At 40.4% G+C, this 27,716-nt stretch overlaps 3 protein-coding genes across 5 annotated transcripts in view; all 3 read right to left on the bottom strand.

Annotated features, from left to right (window-relative positions):
• Positions 1–10,794, bottom strand: part of znf423 (zinc finger protein 423) — a 116,177-nt gene extending 105,383 nt beyond the window's left edge. For 2 of the 3 annotated variants that reach the window (XM_033967730.2, XM_055222430.1), the window contains exon 1: positions 9,613–10,793. In XM_033967730.2, the coding sequence (XP_033823621.1) occupies positions 9,613–9,652 (40 nt within the window). In that variant the 5' untranslated portion in view covers positions 9,653–10,793. Of the gene's footprint in view, positions 1–9,612 lie in introns of all 3 variants that reach the window. The other variant, XM_055222431.1, reaches the window with a different exon arrangement.
• The window catches only part of setd6 (SET domain containing 6, protein lysine methyltransferase), a 56,621-nt gene that overhangs the window by 10,351 nt on the left and 18,554 nt on the right, over positions 1–27,716 (bottom strand). The gene's annotated exons all lie outside the window — the stretch shown is intronic.
• Positions 18,251–27,556, bottom strand: si:ch211-216l23.2 (uncharacterized protein LOC565061 homolog). Its single transcript, XM_033968602.2, has 9 exons — positions 27,383–27,556; positions 27,099–27,185; positions 26,918–26,988; positions 26,696–26,840; positions 23,943–24,142; positions 19,678–19,953; positions 19,499–19,618; positions 18,666–18,845; positions 18,251–18,583 (listed from the first exon to the last, which is right to left on the bottom strand). Exons 1-9 carry the CDS (start codon positions 27,427–27,429, stop codon positions 18,543–18,545), a joined length of 1,167 nt encoding a protein of 388 aa, XP_033824493.1. The 5' UTR covers positions 27,430–27,556; the 3' UTR covers positions 18,251–18,542.

Below are 27,716 nucleotides of genomic sequence, written 5' to 3'. Positions count from 1 at the left end.
TGCTGGATGTCTCTTCCCAATCTTCACTCCCATGTGCTTGTCCTGTCCCAGTCAATATTTAAACTACTTATCGTGCCTGAAAGTGTAGAGTTATAACACACCACACACAAGGTCAATTTACTAAAAACATCTGTAGATTAAGAAATGCAAAATAAGAATTGAGAGGAATTTAATTCATCAGCTAGAGAAGGTCTTTTTTATTTAACTCTTAAGTCCAATCTCCCCTAACTGATTCACTTGTCACTACTTGATATTAGACTCTCCATCTTTTAGTTTCTGGAGCGTCCCATGTAAGCAGCTCCAGACCGGTAAGAAAGGCCCTATCCCTTTGTCTGCAGCAGCTCCACAACACATGAATGCACGCGGCGTATCAGGGCCATGTATTCCCCTGGCGGCCCGGGCTCTGGTGTTCCCACATCCCGCTTGATGAACAGGTCAGTGTGGCCAATCACGCATTGGCCGGGTGGCCCTGGGAGGCGGGATGTCAGCCGGCGCACCCAATCACAAGCATCTTTTATTCCCAGGGGTCGCGCTGATTGACAACTAGAGCTGGACACAAGTCAAGAGGGTAATTGTCATCCGACTCTCTTTTCCTTCATCTGAGTGTCTCTTCCCATCCATCCTCCTGCTCTCCTGCTTAGTTTCAACCAGCGCTAGTGTAGTTTTATATCATGTGGTTTCATACAGAGTCTCCTGAATGAGTGCATTGTTCTGATAGCAGTCTCCAAAAGTCCAAATAGAATTCAACAACATTTAAAAGCCAAACTGACAAACAGACTTAACAGGCAGTATGTTAGGAGTGCTGTGTAATGTTCATTGCAATATTAACCATTAACCACTAGGATATAGGAGGGAGATGGATGCAGCGACAGTGTGTTTCTGTTTTTTTGCTTAATTTATTTGTTTTCAATTTGTTGAATAAAAAAATTAACTATTATAATAATATGACCCAACTGCCTCATATGGAGCTGTCCTGTCCCGTCTTGCTTGGGTGAAACTGGGGCTTACACAACACACTTCCTCACCCCACCCCCTCTCCCCTCTGCACCTCCGATGGGACTCTGTGATTGGCTGCTGCGGCTGTCCCACAGGAGCAACTTTGAGACTCTACTGGCAGAGATCTGATGCCAATCTCCATCCCCAGCCCACCTCCAGGGAGTCTCCCAAACTTCAATGGCCTGTGTTGGGCGCAGACACAAAATCGCACATAGACACAGTCTCACTCACACACACACTTGGGACAGAGGACAGAAGCTGATTAACCAAATACTTTTATCAGCAGTGAAAGGCCGTCCCTGCCCGCCTGCATTCTGAATAAAACAGCCTTAAAACACATAAACACGCGCACAGTGGTGAGCTGTGGGGGACAGAGGTAGCAGAGGGCTTAGATGGATGGCACAACAACACAAAGCCTGGCGGACAAGCTTGGTCGCCCTCTCAGCCGCTCTGTGCCACGTCCCGCTGTAATCACACTCCATGTTTCCGCTGTCGGCCTATTCGCAAACTTCTCCAAAACGCTGCAGATTTCCTTACTGCATTTTAACACAATGTTTGAATTTAGTTTGATCCCATTGTATGAGAGATGAAATATATATGTGCTTCTTATCTCTGCAAAAAGTGTTCTGCTTAAGGGAGAGCACTAACAGTAGCCTACTCTTAATTCATCACTCTATTAGTATCAAAATACCTACTAGCTAAGTGAGACTAACTACTATATCAAATGTTTTGTAATTAGGTGCAAACTGAAATAGCAGCTCAAACAGAAGTGCCGATTAACACAGTCCAAATTTACTCCTTTCCTCACAGTGAGAACACGCACGCGCTGCCGCCGACAAGAGCAGAGTTGATGTTCAGGGCCAAACATCACAGCTTGAGATTAAAGAGCCTCTCTGATCTGACATTTGTTTTTCTGTCTGTCAGTGCGCCGAGCAGGAAGAGCAATCGATAGCGGCGCATACGTGAGGAAGAGGAGAAGAGAGGAAAGGGTGGGGGAGGTGGGCAGAGGAGGAGTGAGTGAGCAGAGAATGGGACGTGAAGGAGGACAGTGGGACAGCGAGGGCGGCGTGAGGACAGGGAGGAGTCCTCTGGAGTACCTGGGCTCTAGGGACGCCCCCGAAATAACTGCACCAATAACACAACACTCAGTCACTGTGCAGCACGGGGGCTGGGGCACACTGCAGGGTGCTTTCAGAGTTCATTCTCTTCCAGGACAGGGACATTCACACACTTTTGAAACTATCCTTCAGGTCAAGCACAAATGATGTTACTACAAAGGTTTTGATGTCTTCAAAGCTGCTATACAAATCCAATTCTTTATTTTCATTATTTTTGATTTTGTTACTAAATTTAACTTGAAAGGAAATCAAGCAATTCAAACCGATTTTAGATTGCAAGCAAGGGGCATGCATGTTTTTTATTCTCAGAGACTAGTCAATGTATAGACCAACCTCCAATTCTGTATTTTATTCTGTCTAACTACGACATATAAAAAAGTACATTTCATAAACATAACATGACGTGTACCAAAGATGGCCTACATAAAGCATAGACATTCAGTGCAACGGTGCAAAGAGAAGGATAGGGCCTCCTAATTGCCTTCTCTTGTAGTGCAAACTTGGGAGTGCCTTTTGACTCAACACCCATTTCACACTCTGGCATTACTTGGCTTGATTCAGAGTTGATTAAGTTTTACATGAGGAAGAGGAAAGCAGGCGTGAGGTAGAGCAACAGTGAGATGTAATAAACAGCTTGGTGTTATGCCACGTCGCTGGTGGACAGATTAACTGGATCGTCCTGCTTCTTCTGGGACCAACAACAACAATATACACGACTCAAGACGTGATGTTGTTTGTTGAAAGATGTACAATCAGGCAAAGACAGGCATCCTACAGGCATCCACACTGGTAACAAGTGAATTTTTTGGCCAAAGTTAATCTCTATTTGATGTGACCCTGAATAACATATGGATCATTTAAGACAGCACTGCAAACTGTGGAAAAATGCACAAAAAAATAGTATGTTTCCAATGAAAAATCTTTTTTTATTTACATGGTGTGTACACATCCCTTGACATCATATTAACTCTGAGTGAGATGGTGCTGTGAATTTTTATATGGGCCTGAAGAACTGACTGCACCTTCATCACCTCACACCAGACTAGTCATGTATTCTGTGTAACAGAGTCCATCCATAATACTAAATATTATTTCACTCTTGCATTTCTTAGGTGTGTTGGCAGTAAAATTTCAAAAGCATTACTACCAGAACTGGATTTAACAACTCCAGCCATGGAAGATGATTTTACTTCAGTTATTAACAAAAACACATAGAATTTACACAAATGCCAATTAGCAAAAAACACTTTTATTTGGTGACTTAAGTTATGCAACAACATACTTTTATATACATAGTATTTGGTAGGTCTTTGGAATGGGAGTGCAAACACATCAGTTAAATCACAGTCTCTTCCAACTCTTTTCCCTCACTATTGTAAGCCTCACAGTGGGGGGCTCTTGCCTTTTGACTGGGAGGAGTTAGAAAAACCAACTCCGACACTAAAAAGGACCACTGCTCAGTCTATAGTGGCGTCTACTACAAAGCCTCGGCAGCGTCCCATTAAAAGAGCCACACAATACAAACATCTTGTTCTGGAGCAGGCTTCATGCTCCCAGTATAAAGCACATTAGAGTGAGTCTATGGTGAGAGAGAGAGCTCATTGTGAATGTGCACAGACACAAGAGGCAAAGAGGCAAAAGGCTCAGAGAAACAAGAGGGGCGATGAGGTGGGCAAACAATGTGACAAGGGCCATGTCAACAGAAATGCCTGTGAGGTTTAAATGTGTTAAACTTGAGTTGCTTTTCATTAAAAATACAATATATGTTGATTATTTTAAAAGGCAAAGCACATTTGTTATAGTTTTCAATCTAGCTTAGAATATGAATGACAATATGCTGTCATTCATATGTTACCAAAAATTGGCAAACCAGATTTGTTTTGGACATGAGTGACAGCATGTCATGGCCCTTCCTATGATATTTCCATGACATTTCGTACTGTCAGAAGGGTCTGAAAAAACAGTGTACATTTGCACAGAGTTACATTGCCAAGAAACTTTGGATATATCAATCGACTTATTGGAAGACGAGTAAATCTCCAGTACGGAGAAGCAGATGGGCGCCCTGGCACAAGAGAGCTCAAGTTCTGCTGCAGTGGACAATGCCAATGGATGTATGTAGATGTATGCAAATCAATTTAGCACCATCACCATTGTTGTACAGAGATGATTTAACCATTTGTGGTCACTTAGCAATGGAAAGAGACTACTGGACATGCACCACTTAAAAGTAGGTTAAATGATTCATCAAGCACAATCAATGTTCACAAAAAGGACTGAGTAAATCTAACAAAACAATAATCAAAGAGACTTTGCTAAGAACATGGCTGCCTGGCCAAGTTGTGATCTGCAGCAGAAGAGGTCATGCAGGGCAGAGCAGTGGGCATAACCCTTTGTAACCCCCTCCAAAAGTCTGCACCGTCCTCCACACATTCTCCTTTTCCCTACAGTCCTGCTTTCCGAGCCAGCAGTGTGTGCAAGTGTGTGAAGAACAGAAAGCCCAATAAATATATTATGCATTAGCCAGGTGTGCAGAGGGGCACCACTAATTGCCCCCACCACTAATGTTTAATGTACAGAGGGAAGGGAGGGGAGAGGGAAAATGCAGGAAGCAGCTGGGGGTGGTGAGGGAGGGGGGGTAAGATGATGAGAGGAAACAAGAGTGGTCCACTAGTATTATTTTGGTGATAAACTAAGCACAATAAATAACCTTTTTTTTTATCAACACAACATCAGAATCTTAGCATCACACCCAAACATAAACCATTCATATAAGCACAGTCTGCAACAGCATCATGTCACGAAGCTTCCGTGAATGTGGTGTGCCTCCCGGGGGCTGAGTGGGAGTTCAGGACCAGTGAGTTTGCAACTGATAAACAAGGCAAGCTGAACCCCACAACACTGCCTTTGTGTTGGCCCACATCGTCCCATTCACCTAAAGTATACAGCCACAGGTACGTCAGGTCCGCCACTGACAACAAACTTATGCTAACACCTCACTAGGGAACTGCACTCCTGCTACTTAGGGCTGTAGTCGACAAAAGAAATTCCTGCTTGTTTAAAAGACATGCCCTGTTAATCAATTAATTACCCAAATTAATCAATGACGCTGTCAAAAGCTGTCAAAGTTATTACAATCCCATACAATATGTGAAATCTGAATAGCATTATTATACCAGCAGTCACCTATAAAACTAACTCACTCCATGCTTCCTCCTTTATGCTGTTTCCATATAAATGTTTATGATTCCAATAAAATAATTTCTCGGCTAATAACAATAAAGAATAATCATTTAAAAACCATTTGGTTGACTAAGACATCATCAGCCGTTCCACTAAACAGCCTACAGCCCCCTAGAACCCCTTTTTCAAATACATATTGTGGCTGCTTGACATTCAAAAATATTTAAACCACACATGACACCTGCTGTATTTCGCATTGCTTCTCATAATGGAATTTTTATTAAGTGTAGAAATATATTTATACTACGGTTCAGACAAAAAAAAAGTCAACGGCTCAAAACAGTTAGTTGCGTCACTGTTTGTTCTGCTAAGTGGTCATTCAAAATGTAACATTGCGCAGCTCCATAAATCTTTAATTCATTAGCCTCTTTGTGCCATTACAAAACAATGAACAAGAATTCAAATCCACCACCTGCTGAACAGTCAAAGCGCTTTGAAAACCATTTAATGGTTCAGAAAGTCTTAATGCAAAGGCACTATGAGCTTTGGAAAAGGGAGTTCTCTCACATACTGCTGAAAGTCTACACACCGTGTATGTATAGAATAGACTCAGGTATTATTAATAGGACAAATGCATAGAGCACTTTCAATGGCTGCTACTTTTGAATACACCTGTTGAGACAAACTGTTTCGCTGATTTAGTACAAGCCACAAGTGTGTTTTACAGGAGTCAGTCGCCCAATGAACGACTCTGGTCTCTGCCAAAGGGTGAGATAAAAAAAAAAACTGTCTCTAATGTGAACACCAGATGAGCAGGTAGAAAGAAAAACAGACTCCAAAGTCACAAAGCGATGCAGACTTTTCCTTTGCACACACTGGTGCAGGCGCTCAGGGTGACAGTTGATTGTGCAATGCTTGTATTTTGCCTGAACAGGAGTATCGTAATTAGATTCACCAACCCACATATTGGTGTGGAACTTAACGACATTTCCCTTCACAATTAATTTTTACCCACATTTGGTGAGTTGGCGGTTGTTAATTTTGAGTCCTGAGCAGTTAATTGACAATAACTTTAACTCCAGGCAAGGAATAATTACTATCCCAAAGTCTCTTATTATATTTAAGTCACATATACTTACATGAAGAATGGTAGCCCAGGATGGTTCAAATAATGGAAACAGGCAAGCCCTTGAGTGCAATTTCTGTGTATACAACTGATTACAAATTGATTTACCTTATTTTTATTATGTTGGTTGATTATGTGACTATTCTTCTAGTCTACTCTACTGCACGAATTCTTACCACACAGAGCAATGACAACTGAATAGAAACACACAAGGCAACAAAGAGACAGAGTGTAAAGATGTCATTATCTCTGAAATACTCTCACACTGCTAGCCTTATTATGGTCATATGGCTCATTTAGGCTCTATTGCCGCTTAATTGTATTTAAAACAAACCAAACAAATGCTAAAAGCTAACAGCTCCCTGTGTCCTGCTGCTGTACTCTCCTCGCTGCTCTGCTCCGTCTCCCTGTCACATGCGCTCAAGTCCCGTTTAATGTCCTGCAAATGAAGCGGATTTATTAATGTGTAATTAAGTAATAATCATCACTACATAATGCATGAGAGACTCGAGGGGCTGAGAGCTGAGAGAGGCAGAGGAGAGAGATAGTGTAGCCGGGCTGTTGGAGCAGACAGCAGAGTAGATTTCTGCCGCCGTGCCTCGCTAAAGACACACATTAAAAAGGGATTAATCCGCTGAAATAATATTTTGATAAGAAGAGGAGCTGACGCGCTCTGCTTAGGTCCTGCGGCTCTGCCCTCCCCTCTCTCCCCCCTCCGTGCACATAGTTTCATGGCCCATCACTGCACTATTAGTCTGTGTTCAATTAACAGACTGCAATTAGTCAAGTCCCCCCACTGTTAACAAGGCCCAATCAGTGCAAAAGCCAAACTGGTCAGGAAAATCCATAAGAGGAACTTAGCAGAGGGGCTAAACCTCAATTAATACAGCAATTTCACACTGGCTTTGATAAGACATAAAAAGTGCCTTAATAGGTATGTAGATGAATTAACCTAAAACACACTGACAGATACTTGGACTACTATTATTCCCGCATATTTAAAGCAACGTTAAATGAGAATTGATTGCCTCATTTTTCTTATGGCTTAGTCTTGACGCTAAGCAAAGATCGGCGAAGCAGAAGCAAGGTACTTAAAGTATTTTATTTTAACTAACTTTAAAAGCATATGCGTGCATTTTGGAAACACCATGAGCCTTTTTGGTTTCGTCAGTATTGAATAATTTAAGGTGCGTTTACACTTGCACAATCACCACAACAAAACTGGGACTAAACTCGGAACTAAACAAATCTCCACTAGGACTCAAACTAGTCCCAAGCCAGGACCAAGCCACGGCAAGTGTGAACACTCCCTAAAACTGAACCATATGCCAAAATGCACTCTTCCAATAAGCTGACAAGAACACTGCCAAAACTATACTTTTCTTTGTGATTCCTGAAGCCTTCCTCTCCAAGACAGCCACTTTTGTCATTTCAGTTCAGATGTCCGTGGTGGGATGTTGGGGCTTTTTTGTTATTGTTTGAGCATGCCTGAGTGGCCTTAAGTCCATAAGCCTGGCAGCCCTGATGGTCAGAGTTGGTTGAGCAGGTGAAAGACAGAGGGACATGAAAACAGGAGATAATCCCCTGGCGCTGCTCACCTCTCTGCCTCCCACTGCCCACTCACCTGCTGTGTGCCACTGCGCCACCCGCCCCCGACCCCCTCTCCTCTCGCTGACCTTTACCCCCCGCACCTCGATCCCCCGTCCCAATCCAGGTCTCGCCAAGCTGCGGGGCAAGGTGTGTCAGGGAGATAGTGCCCAGATGCATGAGTACACAAACATAAAACACATGGTGGCACACAACAAGGGATACCTTTGCAACACACTCACAAACAGGCTGCAGTGGCCATTCGCATCAGCTTTGCCTCGCTCGGCTTCACTTGGCTGCCTGGCTCAAGCTAAGCCCTGGTTATCCCGGCAGCGGAGACCAGAAAGGCAAATGCAAGCTTGTGATGCATACAAACAGAAGGCATGGGTGCATTATAGGCAAACAGACAGATTTACTCACACTGAAATGTCTTTACAAGCACTGTCCAATATTAGTGGAAAAACTTCATAGGACATCATCAAATATGACAGTAATAATGCCACCTTGTATTTCTCTCAGTCAACTTTCTTTAGTGTTACTCTACAGGTTCATGAGCATATATAGACTTTTTTAATTTTTTGGGGAAAAAGAGAAATTCAGCTTTTAAGCAGTGCGGTACATAATTAATGATTAATTACAAGTTAATCAAAGTGTCAAAACTAGTATGAGAACATTAGAAATGATTTTTGATAAAAACGGTGTAGTCTGGATACCTACTGGGAATATTTTTAATACAGGTTTTGACATTTCAAAATCAGAAAAACTTCTAATAAAACTGAATCTAATAAAAACCTTCATGCATCCCCCTGAAGCAAATTGTATGCCTATACATAGATTTAAGTAAAATAGCTATTAATTATAAATTATCCAGAAAATGGTGTTGACTCTGGGATGCCTGGTTCATATATTGAAGCTAGTGGGGGCGATGTGGGGGGCACATGATTAGCCCGTCCCGTTGCCCATCTGGGTCCCATAAAGGAAACATGGAGGCCAGAGACACCACACGCCCTCATGCATTGATGCCCGTTCACCCATGTGCTCCAATGAATACTAGTTTAAAGCAAAGGGAGTAGAGTCTGCGCCAAACTTTGAATGCAAAAAATGGGTTCAGCTATCCCTTTGAATTTAGACCTGACAACTACAAATCTGCTTTTCAAAAGTGTCTGTCCTACCTTAGCGGCATGGAAAGGCTACTGTATGTGTCAAAAAGTCATGTTTACCACTAGCCTAATACTGTGGTGCACTTGGCCTTTAGGAACAAAGTCTGATTCACAGCGAGGGGATCATATGGAGCCATAAACCATGTGAATTACACCAAGTTCATACCGAGACAACCCACGCTGACAGAAATACGACACACGAGAGCACCATCTTTCATCTTCTGACAATGTGGACACTAATTGAAAACAATTAACCTCGTAGTGGACAAACAGTAGCTTAATCAAGCACCTGCAAAAGCGGACACTCTTTGGCTGAGTCTATGAGAAACTGCTCAAACATGTGATGGAAATATGCAGGAAAATCAAAAATGTTGTTCTTAATGACATTTGTGCAATGTTTCTGGTATGTCACAGAAGGCTAAGCCAGCGCGAAGTTTCTTACCTTTAACTGAGCGTGGTTTGGCTTGTTTTCGTCTTGACATCTCTGTAATGTTTCTTTTTTTCTTGTCTGTTTGTTGTGTTCCGTTCCGCGTTTTGAACTAACCATACAGGACCCCTTCAGGTTATGTGTCCTCCTCTTCACCTCGGCTGCTCCTCTCCGCCTGTTGCAATGCGGCAGCTCGTGTCTGTGAGTGGGAAGCGGCGTTAGTCCCGCGGCTGCAGCTCGCCCCACACCGTAGTGGAGCCCAAGAAGAGCGAACGTTTTCAGGCAACGACTCCTCAGCACACGCAACCTGTGGAGTAGGGAAACAACTTCCCGTGTCCGTCGCCTCTCCGACAGTGTTTCCTGCACGCTGTCTCTTGGCTGTCTCTGGGCTGTCGCGCGGGTGTCTCTGGTTTGTGGTGTGGCGAACCTGAGCGCGAGCACCAGGGTCCCGCGCGGTCTGAACACTGACCAGCCCCGCGCGATAGCCAGGTGATGGGATATTACGGAAACTGTGGCAAGAATTTTGCTTTTGTAAAATAAGACTTGTCTTCACGGTGTTCCTCGCGTCTTCGTCGTGGACTTAAGTGCAGCAAAACTATTTCGGCTTGTTTATTTTTTGTTTTCCCTCCAAGACAGCGGCAGCGACTCGAACCGAGAATCTTCCCGTGTTCCGTTCCGCTTTTCTACACTAGTGGTGGAGTCCTGATGGCATGGGCATAGCGCTCCTGTCTTGCATCTCCACCCCGAAGGGTATACTGCTCAAGATGTCTTTTTGTTAATATTGCTCTGTGCCTTAATCGGTGGTTGGTATTAATATCAAGCGAATATTTCAGCAGTCTAACCCTTCGCTAGCCTCTGTCTCCTTGCTTTTTCTTTGTCCTGACTCTGGCTACCAGTCTCCCTCCTCCTCCTCTGCCTGCCTCTGCTGGCGGGGCTGCGGCGCAGACACACATAATAAAGCCAAGGCAGGCAGTGCTTGGCTGGAAATGTAGCCGCGTCCCAGCAGGGGGATGTGAGAGAAGGGTCCCGGCGGGGGAGCGCTCTGATCCCGCAGGGAGCAGCTCGGCACAGCCCGGGTTGGCTGAGGCAGAGAGGCAGCAGTGAGGCAGGCTGGGCAAGCGGAGAGAGAGTGGAGTGAGGGGCACGGCTAGGCAACAGCGCCCATGCGTGGTGGATATACGCAACTACAAGAGGGACCAGGAGAAAACGGAGAGAGGAGATGGGAAAATGTGGAGTCGGATTCAGATTGAAAATGGAAATGGAATTTACGATGTGATATAAAAGTTTATCAAACTACAGATCTTATTTCAGATTATAGACTGTGTTATAGACTGTGTCTTTGGAAATTAATATGTTAAAATGCAAGTATCATCCACCTAAAAATAAAATGCGAAGAATTGAGGAAATCACTATTGGCTATAAATAAATTTACTCTAAACCACACAGTGGAATTGTTTTCTGGCCTTCCTGTTGGATGGACAATTACAGGACACTATTTTTTAGTGCCTTGGCTTTGTTCACAGGTTCCAATTTGCCTCACCTGAACTTGCTGTTTTGACTTACTTTACACAACTATGTAACACTGTGTATATGGATGTTTGTGTGCGATCAAAGCTTCTTTATATGCATATAAAAGCAGTGATGTTATGGACAATGTGGAGCAGACAAAGAGAGAAAAAATGAAAATCACTGGGTGCTTTGTTCTTGGCTCCCTGCTCCAGCCGAGCACTTTCTGACCGCAGCTGAGCTTTTCCATGCCCTCCCACCCACAGTCGCCATGTCTCTCTGGTTGTCATGGATAACTGGGTAACGTGCTCCCTGCATTGAGCAGCAGGACCGCCGCTCCCCAGCCCAGAAGCCTTTAAGACTGACCCCTTGCTGTGGCTGGTGGGAGTGGGGGGTTCTTGTGCCCCTGACTCACTCTCCAACCCTCCAGTCCCTCCCAAGTGTGTGTGTGTACATGCACATGCCACACTCCCCAGTGTGACTGCTGCGGACATAGAGGGGCAGAAGCCCCCTCTCAGTGGTTGATCCCCCTGTACCCCTACCTCATTTCTCCCAGTACATACAAAGAGTGGGAAAAAGCCCACATTACAAGCTCCTTAAGGGTCAAGGACAGGCCCCAGTGTGAATAGCTTCTAAGAGTCGTATTGTTGAATCACATAGCTTGCGATTACACCCTCTGTCTTCTCGGCATGGATTTGGGGTTTTTAGACACAACAAGAGAACATCAAGAAGCTGCCAACAGACATGCAGTGGGAATTGATACAGACAGAAACATCAGTTGAAATAAGCATTGCTACAAGACGAATTGTGTCTGAAATCAGGATTTTAGACTTGTAGGTCTAACCAAAAATATTAATTTCAACACAACATGGAAATGCTAACTGAATAGAAATCTGTGCCCCTTTTATCCCCTTAGATGTATGGTCATTTAGATATGCTGTAATAGCAAATCTGATGGGTCATATCATGTATAATACTGTATAGATGCACATAAAAAAAAGAAGAAAAAAAAAAGAAAGATGCACATCTATTGACCGGACACTTTTGCTGTGTCCCAGATATAGGCCGACATGTTCTCCCTTATTAAGATATATACAGGGTCTATTAAGTTCAGCACAAATAAGGCGTCCAGCACTGCCAAAAGCAGACTGCAGGCTCTCCATGTGGAACATGCCATACTGAACTCTCAATAATTCTCAAGTTTTTGTCTCCACAGAATCAAAGTCAGATTTTACTGAGGTAGAGTGCTGAAGTGATCTGTCGTTCAAGCCCTCACAAAGCGCCTCTGAACAACCGTCCGTTGTGCTAGCAGCTCGCTGGTGGGCCACTAGCAGATCAAGTTCATGTTATATTTATGTGGCCTAAAGCACACTCTCCATCTCCCTCTATTCTGTCTCTCCTTGCCTCATCATCCCTCACTCCTCCTGTCTTCTGCTGTGTTGAACTCTGGCCAGCATCCACCAGGTCTCCCCTCTGCAGACAACAGTGTTACATTTAATTTCTGTTGCCCCAGATTTTGGCCATCTGTGTGGAATTGAGATCCACAACTGATTTAAATAATATTAATGCCTTACGCTTGTGTTGAGCTTTTACAGACCCAACATTATTCATTAATTTTATACTTGATGGAGGTAAGCTACTTCTATTGCAATAGCTGCCCTGGGAGAAGATGAACAGAAGTGAAACTGCCAATTTGCGCCACCGGCTCCTCCAGCCACCACCATTTAGTCACACACCACATTCATGCTAAGCAAGGTGGAGGCAAGGCAGGCTACAAGGCCTCATCTTAAGGTCCTCATTTAACATGAAGTGTATACAAGCATAGTTCTAATATGTCTTCAAGCAAAGCAAATTTTAATACTTAGCTGAAAGTACATCAGACTTGGAATAGATATACAATAATAAAGATACAATTTATAAAATGTATTTATAATTCAATTATATGGTAAACTAGCATGATTTGTTTGCAGACAGGGCTCTTTCTTGGCCTGGGTTCTTGCCCATAGGCTTTCTAAAAAAAAAAAAAACATGTTACTCATTGAAGCACAAAACCAAATTTACTTTCTTTCATTTTTGTTTCTTTTTCTGCATTTTCAGCTCTCTATGGGTAAAGGTTTGTGTCTAACAATGCCGTATTTACCCCAGCGAGCTGTCCCAACAGTGATCCTGGCCCCTTCCTTCTAATTTCCCTCCACCTATAAAGAAAAGAGCTCAGTTAAAGAACATCATTAGTGCCAAACCATTTTTGTTTCCTTACTCTCTGTAGAGGGTGGAAGTGTTATCTGTGACGGACAAACTTAACCCAATTAAGATCTGGTGGGGTGTAGGGGCTTGGCTCAGGACACAGCTGGGTCTGCCAACTCACCAAGCAGGCAGAGAGCCAGAGAGTCAGACAAGCAGCCAGGCAAGAGGCCAGACGCCCACTCAGCTAAGCAGCTAGTCAAGGAACAACAAATTACCTTTACTGTCAATTACCTGCAATAGCCAGGTAGACATGTATTCTGTCAGGTAATCCACATCACTTCTTCTTCAGCCTTTTGGTGCTTGACTGGGTTATTATAATTGTTTGTTGGACACTGTACAAAAAGGCTTATTATCAAGAGCTATTTATAATAAAAAGTATGTAAGTCATCAGCAAAGGATTTTCCTTGGCCACTCCTATATTGGACAAAATATGACATCACGGTAATAAAGTTTTTTGTTCGGTTTAATGATCCAAATGTATCTGCCAAATTTGATGCATATCAGTAAAAATGCAATTTTCAAGGAAGGACTATAGGTAGACTATAATAATGACTACTCCAAAAATAATGTTGTCAATTTGTGCAGACTGTGAATGCACACAAGTGCTTCAAATATTAGTGACACGGAGGCTTTTGTCTGCAATTTGACTGAGATTAAGATTAAAGAAAAAAGGGAAACAAGTGTTTTGTTGTTTTTTTTGTTTTTTGTTTTTTTTGTGTTTTTTTTTTTTTTGGGGGGGGGGGGGGGGGGGGGGGACTAAGTTTGAGCTCAGTGGCGGAGTAGCAATCTGGAGACAGGGGAGATTTCCCGGTTGGCCTATGTGGGCCGGTGCCGGGAAAGGAGAGATGCGAGAGGGGTGCGCAGTAGAAGGAGCACGGCTGAAGGAGCGGAGCAGCACTCTCCACCAGCCGCGTGCCCCTCTAGCGTCTCTCCTGTGTGGCACAGTGTGGCCCTTTGACGAGCTGTAAGTCAAGTCGTGTGTTAATTCACAAAACCTCAGAAAAATCCCTCCAGCGCATACTGCTATGCCAAGGCAATGTAGATTTAAACAAAAACATTTCCCATGGCCCTTTCAAAATAAAACCTTCTGCAATGATGAACTGCACAATAGGCTTCATGGTGGAAAGGTTTTAAAATGACAACACACTAACTCACAAAAAACCTGTCCTGTCGGGAGCATCGTGAGTTTATCTGATTTGTATACATAATTTAATTATTGAATTGAACATTTTACTTGGAATAAATTATTGAACATAACATGAGTACAGGCCTACTGTCTGATGCATAAGTAATAATAATAAATAATAATTAAAATGCAGCAGAATACAGGAATTTATGTTATTTTTTGCTAAATTTTCCTTAGGGGGAGAAACCCCACACACATTTGGAGGATTTGTATAGACAATTTCATCTTTAAAATAAATAAATACACAAAACAAAAACACCCATGATGAAAAAGTGGGCTGGTGGATTACTGATGTGCCACTACATTGCAAACGCTCCCGGATTTCAGAATCCCACTCCGCCCCTGTTTGAGGTTTGTCGGGTAACAAACCCATGACTAGTTTGTTAAAATATCTGGTGAGTTAAGTCAGTTTTGAAATTTCAATGAAGATAACTATCATATGATATGTAAAGGTGAACAGCACCCATGTGCATTGCCTATGCGCGCATATGACGCACAGAAAACCCTTCCCTAGGCTTTACACCTCACTATGGCGCACATACGCCCGACGATCATGTACACAAGAGCCTGATACACACTCCACAGCCAAACATGTTGATAATTAGAGCCTTGTTATGGGAAGGTGTTATCACAACAATTAACACCCTAATGTGTGTAAGCTCGCCTCTGCGTGTGCACGTGAGGCCAGGGAGCAGCGTGGAATAGCGCGCACATTCCATTAATTTGAGCACAGTATCGCCGCACACACAGATGCGCACGCACCCAGCGAGGGTTCTGTTTAACAATGAAACAGTTTCCCATTTGATGAAGTTCCTGTGAATTCTGACACAACGGCAGCAGGAATAGTCGAAGTGATAGATTCTGATTGATATCCAGTAGGGATTTGTGGACGGCAGAGGGGAAGGTGCAAATCAAAGGGGAACACAAGGAAATACACAACAAAGGTGGACATGGACAGCGCATGAGATGGTGGGCTGAAGCCTATAGGCTTCTTCGTTGATCATCCTTTTTATGCTCAGTTAGTTATTGGCGAGACAAAGCACAAAGAAGACAAAAAGGAGATTCGATGGGTGCAGGGGCGTTATGCCTGGGAGGTGCAAAGCAGAAGTGGATCAGAAGACGCTTATGATTAAAGAGGCCACACAAGCAGACTTAAGGCCTATGTTGTGAAAAATTCTCATAACCAACTGTTTTTATGATTTTTTTTTTTATTTTTTTTGGTTAAATTTCATAAACATAACTTAACCGTCTCTCCAGATATGGGGAAGACATGTTCCAATAAATAGGCTATAGCTTGTAGCCTACTGGATAGCAATATTAATGCTGATTTATTCTTAATTACAAAAACACTGGCCACGTGGCCACGTTGTTTATGTTATAATTTGGTGTTTTGGTTTTCAAGATGATTATCCAATCAGAAAGCAGAATTAACCTCACGAGTCTGGTTTGGGTTGCCAGTTTCAGTGCTGGCATATAATAATAATAATAATAATAATAATAATAATAATAATATACACACACACCCACACATATATATATATACACACACACACCCACACATATATATATACACACACACATACACAAACTATATGTGTGTATATATATATATATATATATATATATATATATATATATATATATATATATATGCACACACACAGTTCCTTTATGTATTGTTCACGTTTAAATTTTACCTACATTATAAGAATTGAATTCCAACCCTGCCAGTAATTTGATCAAAGGACAATATTGTTGAATATTGGCTACAATTTATATGCACACCATAGATGACGAACACTGAACGAGGCATGAGCCCCACATTATAAACCTGCATTTTAAGGCATCACTGTGTGTGGAGAAAGAGTTTTCAGCTTGAAGTTTATCACATACAGCGTCCAATCAGTGGTTTTAAGGCTGGTGTAATGAGGTGAAGACGTTTGTCCATTACTCCCTAAGCTGATGGGCTCCTCGCAGTAGTCTGTCCACAGCTGGAAAGGAACAAACAAGGAACGGCACAAACTTGATTGGAGCTGTGTGCATTACTCATGCACTTACTACCAAACTTGATGGGGACAAGATCATGTAAGCTGATATTCCATTTTACTCAACCTTAAAGAGGGTTAAATGTGTCAAACGCTGCACTATCGTTAGTAGATAAAAAAAAAACTGGCTCAGTATAAGTACTACTCTACAATAACTGCAGTCATAATACAGCCAAATTCGTCAGTAGTGTGTTCTTAAATAACAATCCAGCCTCAACGGTGCTGTTCCTCAAGGTTCAGTGTCAGGTCCACTTTATTTTCTATTTGCACAATTCCCCTTGCCCTGCTTTTTATATTCTTTTCCAAAATGGCCAATGCTCATAAAGGTTACTCTTTTCAATGTTGGTGGTGTAAAAAAATGGCTCTTGCAGAACCTAGTTTTTTTTTTTTTTTTATGAATTAGTGTTACAATTACAAATTTACAATTACTCATGATCATTGACATCATGACCATTCAACATTTTGTAGTGACCAGCTTTATGAAATAAAACTTTCTGAATGATGAGACAATAAAAAAGGGTTTTAGGGTTTAGCTTTACCTTTTAGGAGAATAGCTTGAATTTAAATTGCTTATTAATAATAATTAATTTAGCCTCTAATATGGTCACCTTCAGCTCTCCATCTGTTTGGGTCGTGACTCGGCACTTAGCTGAAGGTCACATATGATTTCAAAATATGATTTTAGAACTATGAAAGTCACTTCTTTGGTTAAAACTATTCACTATTCATATTAAACACAGTCAGATTAAATCTAATTCATCTAGTTTTGACACTTGAAGTCTTTACTGTTGTGGTTGTTGTACTTTGTTAAGTCCTGGCTCAAAAGATTTGGGAACACTTGACTTTATGAGACCATAAAGTTGCTGTACACACATAAATATAACATTTCAAAGATTGCATTTTTGCATGTGAACAGGTGCCAAAAAATGCATTTTTCTAGATGTTCATATAATATTCAAGTAAAGTTGAGCCATTTCAGTGTTCCAACACTTAGGCCTTCATAACAAGTTTCTTGTCATAATCTGGTGTACACACAATCTTCAACAAATTCATAGAAAACAAATGAAATGAGGATCGCTGTAACAATCCAGGCCTTTAGACTTCAAAACCCCAACGTGACATAAGTCACATTATTCAGACTGTTACTTTAACTTTACATTTTGCTCACCTCTAGAACATTTTACAACCTTTAACTCCAAAAAGGGGCTACATAATATGGTTTATGGTGACATATATGCAACATTACAGATTATAAAATAGGGAGTAGAATTCTTCCTTTAAAGATTCAGGGGTCTAACTTTTAAGGGTTAGGAAGCATCTACAAATGATTTACACTTTAAAACACTGCATTACTACAGAAAAAAAACAAAACGAATCAAGCTTCTAAATTCGAAACGGTTGACTAGCCACTATAGTTAACTGGTGTTCACAAATGATGGCAATAAAAGGATTCTGATTCTGATAGCTGCTTAATAGTACCACCATGTGGCCACAAGCAGCATAAAGCCCCAAAATGAAGAATGTAGCACAACTGCCAAATCTTTAGGAGTAAAGTTTCTACTGTCAAATACCAACCCCCGTTCCTTATCCTAAACATCTTCAGATTCCAGGTACACATTTTAACCAAACAATCTCTCTCTCTCCAATTTATTTTTTATTTTTTTATTTCTTTCACTCTCTCACACTCACATTTACAAGCATGAAAAACATTTAGTAAGTAAAATTAATTATTTAAAAATACAGCTAATTCAGTGTTTCATTCTACTGTTTATTTACTGTTACTGTTAGTGAGTATAATCACTACCTGTATGACATCAACTAAAGCCTCCACAATGTGTGGCTGAAATAATAAAAATGGAAAAATAAACACACATTTTAAAAGAAACTACCCACTCTTGAGACAATACGAATCTACTTCCAATTTTTTAAAATGATAACTTTATAAAGTGGACAGGTTTTTTTTATTACAGAAGGGGGGCCCTTGGTCGTGGTAAAAGTGGTCCACCTACATAAAGAACAAAGAAAAAGGTTATTTGATTCACAATTTACACTATTGTAAATTTACCAAACAGGCTATGTAAAATCACCTGGGCGAGGGAGAAGAGCTGGTCGGGATCCCATTCTAGGTACTGGAGGCCCTAATCTGCGTGGAGGTCCTCGAGGGTATCGGGGTGTGTCTAACAGAGGGGCACGGGGTGCAGACATGTGTCCAGGTAGGGATCCAAATGTAGGCTTGGACATCAGTGGAGGAGGGTTCCCTTGTAGGACTAAACATAAAAAAGAATCAGAGTCCAATTTGTTAAGAGTGTTGCAGTCCCCATCAAAGCTAAATTTCTGGCTGTAACAGCAGTGGCCCTCAACAAGGGTTGCGACCCAAAAGTGGGTTGCAGAGTCGTTTTCACTGTGTCATGAGACCATGGAGAGAAAGTAAAGTTTTGTAGTTTTAGAATTGAAATAACAATGCATAGACAAAAGAACCGTACATTGTAGGTCGTGCAATGTGCAGGTTCCTCCATTTCTAGATTGTTAAAAGCTGCATGATCTCAGAAAGACAGAAAGAATATTCCCACTTGCCCTCCTCTTTTCCCAGACATATCTGAATGGGGGACCATCCTGGATAGTCCTGCGGACTGGGCAGTTGGTCTTGTTCAATGCAAGGAGCAACACAGATGAGGGGCAAGCGGCCCTTTGTCAGAGGTACATGTTTTATGCGGAACACAAATGCAGATGTGCTTTCAGAGCTCAGAGGTTCATTCTTAAAAAGCCTAATGCCTAATGTACAAAGAAGTGCAATCTATTTCTTGACCATTTCTGTCCCAATATGCATGGTAAAAACTAGAAAAAAAAACAAAAAACAAAAATGGTGGGTCTTGAAGTCATACCAGTTGAGAACCACTGTGGTATAGGATTTAATGGTAACCTGGTAAAGCGCGAGAAGGGTGGCCCAGCTGAGGTTGAGAGGGGATAGGTGTGGGCAACAAAGGTGGCGGTTTACCCAATCCAGCAGGTAGCAAACTGCCTACCTCGCCCTTAGTTTTACCTAAAGACAGAAAAGAAGATTAAATGAGAAAAAAAAAAGTTTTGCAAAACATGTCTCACCTGCTTGCTCCTGCCTGGACAGAACATACTCTGAGAGGGTGTCTAGCTCTTCTGGGTAGAGATGGACCCCTTCTGCTAAGAACATGAGGAGGCGGCGCACGTCAGAAGGAACATAGTGGTGATTGCGTTTTTCTCTGTCCAAATAATCATCCAGCATTTGGGAGGTCTCTGCTGCAATGTCGGCAGGATCCTTTGAGGGCCGCTCTTCTGCGAGGCCTTGATTGTATTCTGCTACAACAAAGTCCAAAGCCTGATCTTTGGGCATGTTGCGATGGACTATAAAGCAATATGGAAAGGTTACTTCTTGGTTGTGAGTGGTGATTAGAATAAACATGCCAACAAGTTGTACAACACAATGGCCCTCATTTACGAAAATTCTGTACAGAGAAATTGTTGTGTATATTTGGTGTATGACCAAAATGAAGCGCTCTGCAGGATTTATCAAAATTGACAAGATGGCATGGTACGCAAATTGTACGGCAGGTCTGAGGTGGCATACCACCGCTTTCAAACAAATGCAGAAAAACAACTTAACTGCATGAAACATACTGCCCCTTGATCTGTTTGTTTTTATAATCAGTTAAGTTATTTATTTATTTTTTTTAAGTTTGGCTTTTTTTTTTTTTTTAGTTTGGCAATCAGTTTTTTGCTAGTTTACTATTGTTCACGCTACGCTTTTTAAATTAAATGAATCATAAGTTATCATCATGAGCTCATTTAAATATAAAACCACAGCATGCGTAACTTCTGGCACAACTCGCTACGCATCAGCCTGAAGCAGAAGCACTGAATTTGAATAACAGCAGCAGTCAACAGCGGTAAAGACACTGAAGCACTCACAATAGCGCACTGTCTCTCCGATCTGGACGGGCCTGGGGATTCAGTCCTACAGTGCCATCCCCGTGCAGAACCCGCATTCTGACGAAACCGAGGCTGCAGTGGAGTGCACTCTGGTCCAGATGGGCTCGTCAGGTGGCTCCATCCTTCGTGTGCTGGTTCCAGATGGGGAGAGTAAGACCAGTTCAGAGTGGTCTGGGTCCCAGCGGTCCTGTTCCACACTCACGAGCTTGGTTCCAAAGTCCAAGCATCTGGACCATAGCGCGGATCCTGTCTGGTAAGTCAGATCTTGTTCTGAGTGGTGGCGTCATCTGTGCGCTGGTTCCGTGAGAGGAAAGTCCATTGCGCAGTGGACTAGGTCTGGGCAGGTTGGCTGTCCAGTCCTCTGTGCCCAGGGGTCCGGTTGGTTCCAAGGTAGAGCAAAGCACCTAGAATGGTTTGTTATATCTTGTTCTGAGCAGCTCGTCCTCCGCACACTTGGTTCTTCTCGGTGGAAGCGCTGCTCAGGTTGAGGCACACAACACCACTTCTTGCTCCAACTCATCCGAGTTTAGCCTGAACCAGACAGAGGCAGCGCCAGAAGAAGGCTTGAGAGGGTACAAGCCTTCCCAAGAATGACCAATGTTCCCCCATAGATTTTAAGATAAGATAAGATATGCCTTTATTAGTCCCACAGTGGGGAAATTCCAGTATTGCACCGCACAATTAAGAACAGAAGGAAAATGGTACATGCAATAAAACAAGATAATAGATAAATAGCTTAAAATAATTTAAAAAATAGACTTAAAAATAAACTAAAATATACTCTAATATAACATCTTCGTAAAGTGACTTGAGTATTGCACATAGGTATGGTTGAATAACACATGTTCAGTGTTAACAGTGTTCATTGTACAATCTGACAGCAGCAGGAAGGAAAGACCTGCGAAACCTCTCCTTCACGCAGCGAGGGTGAATCAGTCTGTCACTGAAGCTGCTCTCGAGGGCAGACGTCCTGCAGGGGGTGAGACTCATGGCCCAGCATAGAAATTACCTTAGCCAGGACCCTCCTGTCCCCCACCTCCTGCACTGAGTCCAGAGGACAGCCCAGGACTGATCCTGATCAAATCTCAGAAAGTGAGAATTGAGAATTTTTACCCCATTTTCATACCACATCCAATTTCAACAAAAAAGGTCCCAATGGCAAACACAGTATTCAAAATGAGATTACAAGGGTACACTCCATTGTTAAAAAGGCTCTAAAATAACTTTTTAAGTGTCTGTGTAATCCCTCAGTCATCCAGGTCTGATCCAAAGTAAAAGACAAAAGTTAAATCTGTCAACTGGACAAAAAGTTGTAGGAGTGAAGTTTCACTGCTCATCCAAGCCGCTTCTTCAGTTCTGAAGTGAACACCCACATTGACAAAGTTAGCACATTCTCCAACCAAAAATGTCTGGCACCGCCCCTCGAACCAGAACTGCTCTCTGCTAGTTCAGGAGAAGCCATTATAGTGATTTGTAAATTGAATTAATAAATAGCTAAAATAAAATCTTAAATCTATAAATATTCAATTTCTATATTATATTATATTAATTATATTATATAAATATAGGATATTTTGGGGGTCAAGATTTGTTTTTCTGCAATATCACATACACGAACATAGTGCTGGATCGGATAAATACCACACGCGCTGTTCCATATACTAAAATATACACCAAAATATACACCCTTTTCACCGCAATGTTAGTAAATGAGGGCCAATGGCTTTTGTCTTGACTATTAAGACTAAATGGCTTGTAATATGTTCAGAACAAAAGGCATGTATTTTGGCAATGTTGATGATCCAGAAATGCTATACAATGTGTTGTGTTTTTAGGCAAAGTAGAAAATTAATGTATGTGTCATTATCCATTTTGCCTTAGCATTCTATGCAATGCCTAGGCAATCTATAGAAGGCCCTTTGGCAAAGTGTGCAAAGTGTGACAGATAGTCAAAATCCATCAATAAAACCCAAAGCAGTTATTACAGTACACCAAAAGTGCATTAAGGGGTAAAGGTCAGACCCTCTCATCATTGCCTAAATGCTAAAATATTTATTGATTACCTATTTTGCTTGTAACATACAACTCAGGTGAGTTTATGTTTTAAATCTGAAAACAAATGTATCTGTCTGTGTCTGCAATACATTTTTGCAACAATAATAAATGTACTCAAATTAGTTAATTAGCCTATATTTATATGCATTTTGGTTACACTGTACAGCTTTTACACTTCAGTTAAGTTGGACTCAGATCTCTGAGCAATAGATGACGATATTTGTCAATAATTACAATATTGTAGTTTTTTTTTTTTTTATTCATTTGCATCAAGGCTCGCCAAGGTGTTTTGTTTCTTTATTTAATTGTATTTATTTTTTTATGAGAGGTTGGATACAAACTGGAAATCTACCGGTGTCTTATCTTAGCCGTCAGTCTGTAAGTATAACTACATACCCATCACCACTACTCAAGCAAAAGGGCATTCATTTGTGTTGTAGTATGGGGTTCAGATTCAATGTATTATTTTGATCATAAATGTTGAATATATAAATGAAAGTAAATGATATCAATAGAAAGCCTATAATAATTAAATACAGTTTAATCTGAAAATGTTTTTGTGGTATTTTAAAACTGCAATGTATTTTCACTTGTTTGAATGTTTTAAATGATGTGTGTCAAGTGAAATCGCTGAAAAACAATTTCCCCAAGGGGAAAAAGAACATCTATTCTAGTTGATTTTATTTTAGTCTTGTGATTGATGCATTTTATTTTAGTCTTGTGACTGCTGCATTATATTCAATAAATAAATAATTAACAATGTGTTAAATGTGTTATGTATTACATAAATAAATAAATTTGTATTTTAGTCTTTAAGACATTTTGTCAGCTGCCATGACCACACACCCTGTTTACTATTTTAGGAGATTAGGTGGGTGTAACTTAGTTACTGTAATTCAATTACATTTAAGTAACGAAGTTGTGCAATGCATTACTGTGAAAATAGTTACCAAAATAATACTTAGTTACCCACTGGTAGGACTACTGTAAGGTCACCACCTCAAAGGCAGACATAAGCTGCTTTAGCAGCGTTGCGCAGATGTTACCCATTTCTATTGTTGATGTGATGCCATTTATTGTTCATCTTTATTTAAATGTCTTTAATAAAACATTTATTTTATTTTATTTTTTATTTATTTATTTATTTATACATAAAAGCATATATTCATGTGTACAATATTATAAATGAGATAATCCCAAAGTAATGTAATTATGTTAAGTAGTGTAATACATTACATTTTTAACTACTAATTGATAACCAATTACTTTTTCAAAGTAACTTTTTTTTGGTTAATAAAAATGTACATTTTATCAAAAAGTTATCAATTCTTCTTGGTGGGAACACTTACTTTTGAGAGACTGTGCAAATATGATAACTGTGCAGGAGCACAGTGCTATGTTTGTCTGCTCCAAGAGAATACATAAGGGAGAGCCATCAGCTCGGATGTCCTGTAAGGCACGGGTCAGACCCGACTCCGCGTGAAGGTAGAGCATTTCCACATACAGGCCGCGCTCCTGCAAGCTTTGCCCTAGTGATATGGAGTATTCCCTTTGAGAGGAAGAGAAACATTTTGTTAACATATTTTTCAACTGAACAGACGAGAGAACGTGTATTGTGCTTGTGTTCTGCAATGCGAGTATTCTTTGATGTGTATGGTCTAACGTTACGTATAACGTTACGTATAACGTTACGTATAACGTTACGTATAACGTTACGTATAACGTTACGTATAACGTTACGTATAACGTTACGTATAACGTTACGTATAACGTTACGTATAACGTTACGTATAACGTTACGTATAACGTTACGTATAACGTTACGTATAACGTGTCTTTTAGCTATTGTTTGCATTAATGAGGGAGTATATATGTGCTGTGCACAACTACTTGAAATACCACTTTACTGTAGTTCTAGTCTGCCAATAAACAATTGAAGTATTCTGCCTCAAAGAATAAAAGGAAAATATCAATGCAAGTCACACTAAGGCTGTTAAATGTCTAGAGTATTGAAGTGGTCAGTGAAGTAGCTGAGGGGGTCAAGTTTCAGCTGCTTATCATTTATAAAAATAAAAATAAAAAATGTATGTGATAATAGACTAGGGGCGAGACAATGAATCACAAAACACTAAATTATTTACAGGTTCAAGCCATTAGCCACTTTCCCCTTTAAAGAGGGTTAGGATTTTTTATTTGGGTGGAGTAAGTACTGGTAGCATGAGCAGCATTAGCTCATTCACAGCTGGGCAGTACTGATGTAGGATTATTGGAGGGCTGGACATAAAATAAAAAATGGTTATTGGCAGCGTGAATTAAATTTGCTTTTAAAATACAACATCTTCCTTTAATAATTTTAGCAATGTAAGTATTTCAATTTGTGGTTTCTGCTTTAGGGAGGGTGGGGATGTAAAACAAAAATGTTAATTTAATTCTAATTCTACAATGGACAAATGCATGTCCAGTTCAGATAAAATTGTAATTTAAAAAGTATGAATATATATTTCAATGTTCAATTACTAGTACACTGGGCCTAAATTTGAGAATCCCATTCAGTTTTCAGTTTTTTGTCAATGACATGACTTAAAACTGAGGATAAATGATTTCCAGATTAGCTGGAACTGTGTAAAAGTAAAACAGTTATGACAAGGTGACCTTAACAAATGCAAAAATTGTTAAGCTTTCAAATATAATATTGTAATGACAATATTTCTGCTGCATTTTTAAAGAGGTTTTTATATTTTCTTAATAATACACATTTATAAATTATAGTTAAATTGCCTTTAACTAATAAATAAAAGTATATTGATTATTGAAATTACATACTTACCTAGCCAACCTAAGGGGTATTATACAACGAAGCAACATAGGTGGCTAAAATGGGTCTGTCAAGCCCGAGCCCTGGATTTCCTGTACAATGAAAGTGGCACTGTGGCACACCATGGTTAGAATAATATAATATGTACAGCAGAGCTCCAAACTTAAGTTTTATAAGACTAATGTGCTATACCTACCGTACACTCACAAGACAGTGAGCAAAAATATATTATTAGGGATGCAGCAATATTACGAAATTTTTAATATGACATTCACAGTCCAATGCGCACATGTCACTACTCCGGAGCATTAATTGTGCCATACACTTCACTAACTTCTCTATTTGAACAGAAGAGAGTTTAATCAAATGTTTTATTTATATTTCCCATAAAGACAATAAGAAGAAACATTTGTTTTTGTTCTATGGAATATATATATATATATATATATATATATATATATATATATATATATATATATATATATATATACATACCTTTATTATGAATAATCCCTGAAGATCATCCATCTCTTTTTTTTTATCAATCCAAATTCTTGACTTAAAATGTGTTATCTTTGCTTACATTGCAAAGTGCAATATTTACACTTTTAGGATTCAGTGGCAATAGTGTCAAGATGTGTGAAGCACTGTTGTATTCATTATTTTATAAATAGGCCTTTGGGATAATTGTCAGTCTATTTCTGTGTTACTTTTGCATTCGCATCAGGGCGGGAAGAGAACTTCCATGATCACGTATTAGGATGCTTGACTGACATTCCTGAAAAAGGTTTATTCTAAAAGGTCTTATTTAATAGTGATTTTTTTTTTTTTTTTTCATATTGTATGATGTGTGAAATAGACTTTGCCCACAACTAATTAAACAATGTGTCTTTTTAAGAACAAATGGTGCAACTTTGCTTAACATTTAACATCAACAATGTGAACAAAAATGTAATACCAACTTGATTAATATTAAAAAGGTCATTGTAAGGTACATTTGACATTGGTGGGTGAAAAGGCTGACCGTAAGAGTATTACAACTTGCTGTCATGGAATACAGTATAAGCTTTAACAAAAGGACAATATACATATAATATGGTGTGAAATTTCTGATTTTAGTCATTTGATTGTAAGAACCACAGAGATGGAGATAATTATTGTGTGATTAAAGGCCAATGGAATTCATTGGCTATGAAAGTTTTTTTTTCTCCAAAATACAATTTGGGATTTGTAACTAAACTGTAAAGATAGACTTGGCATGGGCCAGATTGCCTTTAAATTACTCACGGGCTTTCGTTGGTGACAGAAAGGATCACACAATCTGCTGGTTTCCTTTCCTCTTGTAACTGTTTGTAGAATTTCTGATACAAGGCCTTGCGCCTATCTGATGGGGTGCCCTCCACTTTACCAGAAGGTATGGCAATCTTTGTTGCTGGATAGGCCACAAAGTAAATACATTAGAGACAGAAAAACAAACATTAAAGAAAAAAAAAATTTTAAAACACCTACCTTGTTCTTGACCTGAATACCCTTCGTAATTTACAGATGGGTATGTTTGTGATTTATCAAGCTCTTCATATCTGGAAATGATAAAAGCAAAAGAAAGAAACACGTCCAATTTAGTTGTCAATATTTGGTCCCAAATGTTTTTCCGTAGCATTCTCAGGAAAAAACACAACTCCTAGCTCACCTATCCAAGCCATGTTTGAGATCATCGGCGCGATCCTCTTTGCTGTTGTATGGCGCTGATCTTCTGAGAGCTCGACTTGCGTGAAAACTGTAACAGAATTCAAAATCAACACGTTTAATATAGATTTGTACCAGCGTGGATTTTTTACTGCATGCGTCGCTGGCATGACCATCTAAATATTTACTATATAACATTTTAGGGTGCACTCTCTTTATACACAGTCAATGGGTTCGCAATTTAGCCTAGCTAATGCTATTTGTGCAAATAACTAATGTTGCAATTACCTGCCCGGGGATCGGCGAGGAAGTGGATGTGACCAGGTTTTAGACATTTTCGTAAAGTGAGCAATTTTCGGGTTTTCAATAGCCGATTTTCTTTTTTTTTGTTTGTTTGTCCGTAAACTGAATTATTCTTGCAGAATAGTCGCGCTGGAGCACGAGAAGCAAATCAGAAGAAAGTGTCTGTTTCTTCTTGGTTTCCGGCAGGTTTGTTTCATTGCTGCCCTCTACTGGTTAGGTGATTCAAACACGAAAACGTTTGATTAGTATTAAAAGGTCCTCTCTTTATTTCCCGACATCCACTACTATATTTCTAGGGAAGCGCCATCATTTAAATGAG

Source organism: Periophthalmus magnuspinnatus, chromosome 6, assembly GCF_009829125.3.
Source record: "Periophthalmus magnuspinnatus isolate fPerMag1 chromosome 6, fPerMag1.2.pri, whole genome shotgun sequence".
Taxonomy (NCBI): Eukaryota; Metazoa; Chordata; class Actinopteri; order Gobiiformes; family Gobiidae; genus Periophthalmus; species Periophthalmus magnuspinnatus.
Note: the sequence above shows the minus strand (reverse complement) of the source record. Positions and strands in the feature narration are given on the sequence as shown.